Source organism: Octodon degus, unplaced genomic scaffold (assembly GCF_000260255.1).
Source record: "Octodon degus isolate 3935 unplaced genomic scaffold, OctDeg1.0 scaffold00045, whole genome shotgun sequence".
NCBI lineage: Eukaryota > Metazoa > Chordata > Mammalia > Rodentia > Octodontidae > Octodon > Octodon degus.
In genome coordinates, this window is record NW_004524621.1 from 6,103,834 (window position 1) to 6,113,980 (window position 10,147).

Genomic DNA, 10,147 nt, shown 5'->3' on the forward strand with positions numbered 1-10,147 from the left:
CTCCACTTCCTGCTCACTCCCCATTTCCTGCTTGTGCCTTCACCTCCCACTTGCTTAGAGTTTGAGGCTGAGGTGATTGCTGAGAGCTACTCCTGGGTTTTCTGAGCAAGTAGCCACACTGGATGGGTGTGTGGCCTTTTACACTCCAGCAATGTGAACACTCAAATACTTTAGTTTTTAAAAGAGCCTTATCTACCTGCTGTGCTGTTTTGCCTTTTGAGGTGTCCATTTTCCCACCCATCTGACATCCTTTGGCCTTGCTGGTGGTGACTCTCTCGTTCACCTTTAAGTCTTCTGACAAATAATCTCTTTGTAGTTTCCTTTACACCTTGAGCAAGTTGTGAAGTTAGAGAAATTAAGACAGGCTGCTTGTATGTACTTCAGGCAACCCCAGACTCATCAAAGAGATGGTTATCCTTTCTTGGAATTAAGGTGCACTTATTCCACCTGGCATGAGCCTCCAAGTCATTGCCCAGTTTGGGCAGCAGAAATTGGGAGGAGGAATTCTGAGCAGTTTTCTGAGCTCAGCTGCCTATTTTGGCTTGATTGCATCCTTCTTGTAGTGCCACAGCCCTCACCCTTTTTGCAGCCCAGATACGTTTCATGTAAGACATTTTTCCCATGGTTGCAAAGTGGTGTTCCAGACTAGAGTCTCATAGGAAGTGCAAAACCCAGACACCACACAGTCACCGTTTACAGTAGGGTTCTTGCTCCTGTGGGAATCCAATGGCTGATAGTAGACACAGAACGAGGGGATGTAGATGCCAGAGGGCCAACTGTCAGCATCCAGAGGCAGGACTATCCCACTCCATGTGCCATCAACACAGAGAGATAGTGTGGGTAGCACAGGCTTTCTTGGTGCACTGGGACCAGCAGTGCCACTGCTGGTTAGACTGAGAGGGATGAGACATAGGTCCAGGGTGACAATGCAGCTATCACACTGTGGGCCAAGAATAGAGAGGATCTGAGGAGGCTCAGTTACTCACAAGCTGTGGGGGTTGAGGTGGGGAGCAGACACAGGGTTAGCATTCTGAGGGCTCCGGTGTGGGGCCACTCTGAGCAGAAGGACACTCAACATGAAGGTTTGTAGTGAAAGGTAGATGAGATGGAGTGAGGGGAAGGGGACATGAAAAGAATTGAGATGTGGTATGTATGTGTCCCAACTGCCCATGATGAATGTACTCATTATGGACTGCAAACGTGACCTAAGAAATGATGGTGACATCAAATGGTACTCACTGTCTGACCTATCTGTGATAGGTCACAGGTCCTAAGAACTCTCCTAGGGCTGGATTTTGGTGAGAAGTTGTTGTGAAGAAAAGTGTAACCTTTTCCCTTCTGCTGAGTTCTGGTCCTTGTGCTAAAGAGTCCTGCTCTGACCTGGGTCCTTGAGAAAAACCCAGAGATCACTCTGTCCTGCAGAACATCTATTGGGTTGTCACACTTACACCTGGCATTGAATAGCCTTGCTGGAGGCAGAGGATGGAGTCTAAGGTGGAGGGCCAGCATGATGACACCCTCACAAAGCAAGGAGAATTCTTCAACCAAAGGAACAAAGTACACAAGGAAACAAGGCCAGTAGCAAGAATGGCAGAAACTACAAAAAATGAAAATGTGTTTCAGAGATTTCAGGTGTTCAAAATCCCATACAGAGATCAAAAAGCAAATGTTCTCAGAGAGTTAAGAAATAGACGAGATTAACAGGGTCTTCCATGGAAGAGAATATTTATTTTATTGAATAGTAGGGATGGTGGGTGGGAGCAGAAAGAACAGAGGCACGGTCAAGGAGTGCAGGAGAGCTGATTTGGATGTGGGGATTTGCAGCCCAGGGCACACAGAGGGCCTGGGCCAGTGGCCAGGGTGCAGTGAGTTCTGTGCCAGGGCCTGTGCAGGCCTCTCTGCCCCTGACCGTCCCAGGAATCCTGAGCTGGAATCTCCTTACTGGACAGATTACCTATGCTGGGGGCTGGCAGGAATGATTATCATGAGAGAGCCAGGCACTGTGGGAGGAGATGACTGACCTGTCTGTGGCATAGTCAGCCTGGGTACAGCTGGAGGTTAGGGTCCCAAAGTGATGCCACTCCCATATCTCAGACCTGCATGGTTTGTCAGGTATGCAAGGGACCTGGGGGAAGGTACAGGGCTGACTCTCTTTGAGTGGCAGCTCACTCTGTAGGGAGGACTCAGTGACCACCAATCAGGCCAGATGCAGAATAGGGTTTGGGATGCTATAACTCTGAGGATGCTGGGAGCTGCCCATGGGCCACCAAGCCCTGGGATCAGCACAGCCTATTGGAGAGGAGTGGGAAAGAGTCTAAGGTTGAAGGATCAAGTCAGAGTTAGTCTCAGCATAACTTTAAAGCATGGTACCGAAGCTTGCTGGCCCTGGAGGATGAGGTCAATCAACAACAGGACTTCTGGCCCAGGGAGAGGCTGCAGCAGGCCGGGCGGGGGCAGGCAGGGCGGCAGAGCAGGGACACAGAGGAGCAGGAGGGCATGCAGCAGACAGGCTTGCAGCACATGGGTGTGCAGCAGGATGACTGGCAGGGAGAGCAAGAGCAGCAAGTCGGCTGGCAGCTAGACTGCTGGCAGCAGGAGGAGGAAGCACCAGAACAGGCGGGTGTGCAGCAGACAGGTGTGCAGCAGACAGGTGTGCAGCAGACAGGCTTGCAGCAGACGGGTGTGCAGCAGGCTGGTGTGCAGCAAACAGGCTTACAGCAGACAGGTGTGCAGCAGGCAGGCTTACAACAGACGGGTGTGCAGCACACAGGCTTGCAGCAGACAGGTGTGCAGCAGGCAGGCACGCAGCAGGATGGCTGGCAGGAGGAGGAGCAGCAAGCTGGCTGGCAGCTGGACTGCTGACAGCACGTGGGCGTACAGGAGCTGGTGCAGCCTGACTGGCAGCATGGGGTGCAGATGAGGCTCAGGCAGGGAGCTGGGGCACAGCAGCTGGGCTCACAGCAGCTGGAGGTACAGCAGGGGGGCTCGCAACAGCTCTCTGGGCAGTCATCCACCTGCCAGGGCTCGGTGCAAGTGCTGGAACAGATGGACATGGTGGAGGCGGCCATGGTAGGGGCTGGGCAAGGGTAGGTGTGGTTGTGAGTGTGTGTGAATTGTGTGTGTGAGTGTGTGTACTGGCACTTGCACTTTTATACTCCTCTGTGTTCTTTGTGTTGTCCCAGGAGTGGCTTAATGAAGGCTTCCTCTTCCTGATCGTGTTTGGAGTTCGCCTGTGTCTCATGTCTCTGGCTCAGTGTTTTGGCTACTGCTGGCTATGACCCTGGTTGGTCTATCCTGTCCTGAGTCAGGGTTTCCTGGGTCAACCAGCATGATGCTTAGGTTGTGTCCATGGGCTCTCTGGGTATAGTGGCAGAGGCAATACAGAAATGGTGGAAGTCAGGATTTCTGCCCTACTCTGGGACACCTGTTCTTATGCACACTGCTCTCCCCTAGCTGGCAGGAAGGTGGGAGAACTCAGACTGGTGGTGCTTGGACCAAGGTCCTCTGTGTGGTTAAGGTTGCTGCTCTCTGTGTGCAGAGGTCACATTTCCACTCAGGGTGATCCCTGGGACAGGGTTGAGGCTGTGTCTTCCTGGGGCAGAGATGGTTCACAGAGAAGGGCTGAGACCACCTTGATGCTATTTGCCTCTTTCTAATCTCATTTCCCAGAACTGTCCATGGCAGAGTTCACCACTTCTTCCCCTCTCCAAGATGCCAGCAACATCGCCTGCAATCCAGTCCTCAGAGTTCCCACGGCCCCCATGTGAATGCCTTTCGTGGTTCTGTAGACTGCTGCCAGTGTGGCTCTGCTACCCTCCTCAGAGAGCAGTGTCTGCTACCCATGGGGCCATGTCATACAAAGACCTGCATGACTGCATGTGGCAGCTCATTCTGCAGTTCTTGGGCTGTAATGGGGAGCAGTGCAGTTTGGTGACCATCTCCTGTCCTTGCATTTAGTTGTCACTCTGCCAAATCTGATGTATTTGGCTCCTGGGTGCTTGCATGAGCCAGTTTGCTATGGTGTTTGGGGTCCCTGTGCCCTCTGATCAGTGTGCAGGTCTTTGCTGGAGTACTTCTTGGCAAAGACACTCCAGGGAAATAGCTCAGCAGCACAAGCTTGGCAAAGGCAGGTAGGAATGGACAAATGATTCTTCAAATAATGGCTCACAACTTGCTCAATGCATGGAAAAACATCAATCTATATATTCAGGAAAGTCATCCAACTCCAAGTGAAAAACACAGAAAATATTCTTAAATTGACAGATGGTAGGAAAAAGACTGCAAAATAAATCAAGTGGGGAAATCTTGATAGCAGCCAGAGAAAGAGGGTGGGACACTGACTAGGGAACCCAGAGCAGCACAGGTTGATTTTCATAGACGTTGGAGGTCTGGAGGCAGCAGGATAGCTGTTCATATCCTCACAGAAAAGCATGGTCTACCAAGAATCCTGTACCCAACCAGACTATCCTTCAACAATGGAAGCAAAATAAAGATATCCCAAGAAATAGAAGCTGAAGGGTCCTGCTACTGGCTGTGCATTGTAGGAGACCCAGTGGGAGTCTTCAAAAGGAGAGAGTGTGATGTCGGGTCAAAGACATATCCCATGCAAGTCCAAAGTCACCAGTGAAGGGGACCATGGGACTGTGGAAGATAATGCAAACATATATTCTTCTTGTTGCCTTTCTTACCTTACTAAAAAGACAACTGAGTAGAAAATGTGTTGATGGGCCTATAACAGATGGAAAATATGTAGCTGGTAATAGCAGCACAAAGGAGGCGTGTGGGGAGCAAAGCCACAGTAAGTGAAGGAAGTCCCTCTAGAAGGTAATTCAAATCCACAGGAAAAAATGAAAGATAAAAAAAAAATTAAGACTGGGTGTGGTGACATGCACCTGTAATCCCAATGCTTGGGAGGCTGAAAACAGGAGGATCACTATGAATCCCATCTGTATAGTGAGACCATATAGACCCCGTACTAAATACATTAAAAAAAAAAAGAAAAACATGAAAGGAGTCAGAGATGAGGAAAAGGAGATTAATATAATAAGGTTTGTAAGTATATCATTGCTCTCCCTTTTTCCTCTAAGATTCTTTCAAAAATCATAAAATTATGTAAAGTAACAATTACTGCAATCTATTCTTGGGTTTTTAGTATTTATATATAAACCTGCATCACAATAAGACCATTAAGATGGCAAAAAGGATCAATGTTAGACAGGAGCAGTGTTTTTTAAAATTAATTAATTAATTAATTTGGTACAGTGTCTCACTATGCAGCTTAGACTCATAGTGATCCTCCTGTCTCAGCCTCCCCAGTGCTGGGACTACAGGTGTGCATCACCATGCCCAGTTTTGGTGGCCGGCATCATGTCTCTGGGTTCTGGCCCGGTGTAGCATGCGGTACTAGGGATCGAACTTGGGTCCTTACACTTGCCAGGCAGGCTCTTAGACCACTGAGCTATCTCCTAGGCCCAGGAGCAATGTTTTTATATTTCACTGGAATTGAGTCATTACAAATCTGAAGTTAATTGTGATAGGCTAAAATAAATTTTTGGTATGTAGTAGAGCATCCACTAAAGAAACAGTGGGGAAAAAAAACATTAAAGAAATGAAAATCCTACATTAGAATATATCATCTTAGTGTAAATGAAAGGAGTCAGGGAGAAGAAACCAAAAATCACATGAGACACAAGAAATAAAAGGCAAAATATAGTCACAAATCCACCATAACTGATTCTCATTGTTAATGGTAGGTATTTTATATACAGTCACTGCAAGCAGGACATGGTGGCACAGCCTGTGATCTGAGCTCTTGGGAAGTTAAGGCAAGAGGATTGCAAATTTGAGGCCAGCTTGGGCTACATAAAAACAGGGGTCTGGGTCATAAAAGCCCAAACAGACATAAATAGAAACAGAAGTCACATCAAATGCTGAATTAACAAACACTGTACCACGGCTGCTACAGAAGAGCATCTGGCCCTATTTTCCACTGATCAATATGCAGTCTTATTTCATGTTTGTCACGGTTTGGATCTCAAATGTTCCCAAAGGAAATCTGATGGGCCTTGGGAGATGATTGGTTCATGAAGGGGCAGTGGATTAAGCCATTGATGGGACTGGAACTTGATGGCTCTGTTGGAAGGAGACAGAAACAGGAGCTGAGGCCTAGCTGAAAGGCCTGGATCACGGGGTGGGACTGACTGGGACTCCATTGGCCCCTTCACTCTGGCTCCTCCCCTCTCTGCTTCCTGGCTACCTTGAGGTGAGCAGCTGTCCCCCACCACACCCTTTGCCGTGATATCTGGATTAACACAGGCCTGAAAACTGCTGGGTCGGATGACCATCAGATGAAGCCCCTGAAACTGGGAGCCCAAACAAATCTTTCTTCCTTTGAGTTGTTTTCTCACAGTTATTTTACCACAGTGGTGGAAACGTGACTAATACAAGTATGTTCAATATTTATTGTTTATTAATGGACACTGACCCCCGCCGGCAGCACCATGACTCATGCCTGGATATGCAGACATACTTGCTTCCCTTAGAGGATCGTCGGTCATTTCCCTGTGGAGCACCACACAGTGCTTCATTGCTGTATCAAGGTGCTACTCAAACAGCAAAATCACCCAAATCAAATTTTTAATTTAAAAAGGCACAAAAATGTGAAAGCAGGAGCTGGCAAGATAGCTCAGCGGTCTAAAGCACTTGCTTAGGCAAGATTAGGCAAGCCTAGGGACCATGGTTCAATTCCTGGCACCACATGCCACCCCGCCCCCAGGGTGGGCTGACACATGGGCACACACACACACACACACACACACACACACACACACACACCTGTAATGGACAGGCCAAAATGAGATTAGGATAACAACTCAATGCACAATAGCATCAAAGAGAAAATACAAAAGCATGGATTTACCAAATGAATGCAAAAGTTACATTCTGAAAGCTATAAAATATTATTTTTATTTTGTTAAAGCTGTGAATCAAAGGGAAAACATCCCATATCTCTGGGCCAGACTTTTTAATTCTGTGAATGTGGCAGTATTGCCCAATTCAAATTACAGAATTACCCAATTTCTATCAGGAGCCAGCTAAATTTATAGAAATTGACATGTTTAGTTTTGAATTAATGTGGGATTGCAAGGGTGTCAGAATGAACAAAACATACAAGGAGGGAAAAAAGGAGGAGGAGAAGAAGAAGGAAAAAAAGAACAAGAAGTAGAAGAAGGAGAAGAAGAACAAGAAGAAGGAGAAGAAAAAGAAAGAAAAGAAGAAAAATGAACAACTCACAATTCCAAATTATAAAATTCATGACATGGCTGCAGTGGCCATGACTGTATGGTACTGGTGTATGAATAAAGAGATCAATGGAACAAAATGGAGAGGCCACAAATAGGCCCACATATCTACCACCCGTAGATCCAAAAATGATGTAGCAATCTTTTTATAGGGAGGAATTCATCTCTGACAAATGCATTTAGACAACTGGATGTGAAAGAATAAAATTGGCTGGGGAGGTGGCTCAGTGGTAGAGTTCTTGCCTTGTATACAAAAAGCCCTGGGTTCAATCTCCAGTACAAAAGAAAGAAGGAAAGAAAGGAAGAAAGAAAAGGAGGAAAAAAGAAAGAAAGAGAAAAAGATAAAATGAGAGCTACTGGATCTTATCTCATGCCACCTGCAAAAACTAACTCAAATGGACCTGAGAATAAATGCAAGTACAAAACTATAGCACTCAGGATAAAACTCAAGGTATGTCTTGATGGCTTTGGATTTGGCTGTGGCTTTTTAGATATGTCACCAAAAGTATAAGCAGCAAAAGAAAAAGGAGAAATTGAACTTCATCAAAATATAAAAATTTTGTACTTTAAAGGATTTTATCACAAAAGTAAAAAGATAATCTATAGAATGAGAATAAGTGTTTTAAAAGTCCCTTGTAAGGGACTTTTATTGAATTTTTTTTTTTTTTTTTTTCCGGAGCCGGGGATTGAACTCAGGCCCTTACACTTGCCAGGAAAGCGCTTATTCCACTGAGCCATCTCCCTGGCCCCTATTATTGAATATTTAACTCCTTACTATGTAAAGTAGATAGCTCTCCAAAGAAGACAAACATATGGCCAAGACACATAAAAAGTTACCCACCTCATTTTTATCAGGAAACTACAAATCAAAACCACTAGATATGCTGTGTTCTTCATGTTGTTTAGAATAAAAAAGTCAGGCAATGACTCAGGGTGGCAAGGATGTGGAGAAACCACACTGCTGGTGGGGACATGAAAGGGTGCAGCTGCCTTGGAGAACAGTTCGTGGCAGTCACCATATGACCTAAGAATTCCTCTCCTCTACCACATGGATGGACCTTGAGAACGCATAGTAAGCAGGATTAACTGGCCACAGAAAACTACATGTTGCAGGACTCTGTGTATGGAATGTGTGGAGCAGGCAAACCCACAGGGACAGAGGTAGCCCAGCTGCAGCTTTGTGGGGTGAGGGTAGTGGGTGCAGGGTTCTTTGGAGGTGATGGAATACCCTACAACTGACTAGGTCCAGAAGTAGTAAGTTACAACTCTGCAAAACTGCCAGGAAGTTGCTGAGCATGGGAAAAGCGGAATGATAGCTCTAACAGCAGCAGAAGCTTCTAGGCAGAGGCAGCCTCTGGGGTTGTCCTCATCCTGGTCACCAGAGCCACATCCTGGAGCCCCACTCCTGAGGATAACCGAGATGGAGGGCTGAGTCTGGTTCATGGGGAAGAGGTGGGCACTGCAGACCCACAGAATAGGGACCCTGAGAACTAGGCAGGAGCTCACAGAGGAAGGAGCAGAATGCCGCAGGATGCTGGGACTGCGTCTGCTGCTGGAGGAGCCTGCAATGAGTCATCACAGTGCCGTTCCAAATCCCAAACATGAATTCATGCTTATCTGCTGGGCATTATCCCAGGACTCATGTGTGTCTCTGTGTGTGCATGCATGTAGTGGGTGTGGTATGTCTGTGTGGTCATGTGTATGAGCGCCCACATGCCTACAGTGTGGGTGTATATCTGTGTGTCTGTGTGTATATGCATGTGTCTCTGTGTGTATGCTCTGTGTGCATGGTATGGGGCTGGGTGTCTGCGTATGTACAAGTGTGTGGTTGTCTGTGTGTGCATGGTGTGTGTATGTTGGGGGTGGGGGGCGTACCTGTGCATCTCTGTGGGGTGGGGGGTGTCTGTGTGTAGGAAGGCAGATGAATGCCACTGATCTCTACTTCCCAGGCCAGTAGGGAGGAGACAGAAAAGGAGGCGTGGCACACTAGGAAGGTGGCCTTCTTGAGCGTGCCGTCAAAGTGCTACGCCAGAAGACCTCAACACAAAAGCTCTAAGCATCCTCCCTACAACGCAGTCACCCCCTTCCCTGCCCGTGGCAGTTCACATTCTGTCTGAACACTACCAGTACCTCATTACCTAGCAAGGCAACAAGGAGAGCATTCTCCCTTTCAGAGCCCCAGAAGACCTTGAATGATCCCCGTTGGCCATGCTGTGATCGACCCTGCCCTCTACACGCACTGCTTTTAGGAACGTCACAAAGATAATTAGGTCCTCCGACACAGAGAGGGCAAGCACCACTGACCTTGGGTGGAAGGCTGGGAACCTTTAAGGTCACGACGATAGAAAACTCCTCAGGAAAGAGGTCGCATCTGGAGAAAATCCTTGAGGCAGGAAAGCTCACCATGTGGGGGGCGGCGGCAGAGAGCTGTAGGCCCCGAACGCCCTGCGCCTGCATCATCTTGATTCTGTCCATGGCACCATTCATGGGAACCACCTCTGCCAGGATGTCCAGGGGACGCAGGTCTGTGTCAAAGACAGCACAGGTGGGTCAGGCAGGGCTGTGGGAGGTGGTGGCTGTGGGTGGGATGCCTGTGGGAGGCCTGTCCTGCGCGTTTCCTGCATTTCAGTGTGAAAGGTGATAAATTACCAGGTTGGTCCTAACCAAAAATCACAGTTAATACAGACAGCAGGACACAAAAAAAGGATGTCATGTACATGTGCCTGGTGACAAGAATGGCACTTGAGACGGAGAGCATGGCTGCCACTTCTCCAAGCATGTCTGGCTTTGGCTGGTTGCTGCCCTGCAGTTGGTCCTGCTTCTTGCCACCCTCTGTAGCCCACCCT

At 47.7% G+C, this 10,147-nt stretch overlaps 1 protein-coding gene across 4 annotated transcripts in view; it reads right to left on the minus strand.

Moving 5' to 3' along the window:
• The window catches only part of LOC105742254 (keratin-associated protein 10-4-like), an 18,154-nt gene that overhangs the window by 7,698 nt on the left and 309 nt on the right, over positions 1-10,147 (minus strand). The window contains exon 1 of one of the 4 annotated variants that reach the window (XM_023716128.1): positions 2,508-3,068. In XM_023716128.1, the coding sequence (XP_023571896.1) occupies positions 2,508-3,068 (561 nt within the window). Of the gene's footprint in view, positions 1-2,402; positions 3,069-10,147 lie in introns of those variants that run through there. The other 3 variants (XM_023716130.1, XM_023716129.1, XM_012514871.2) reach the window with 3 other exon arrangements.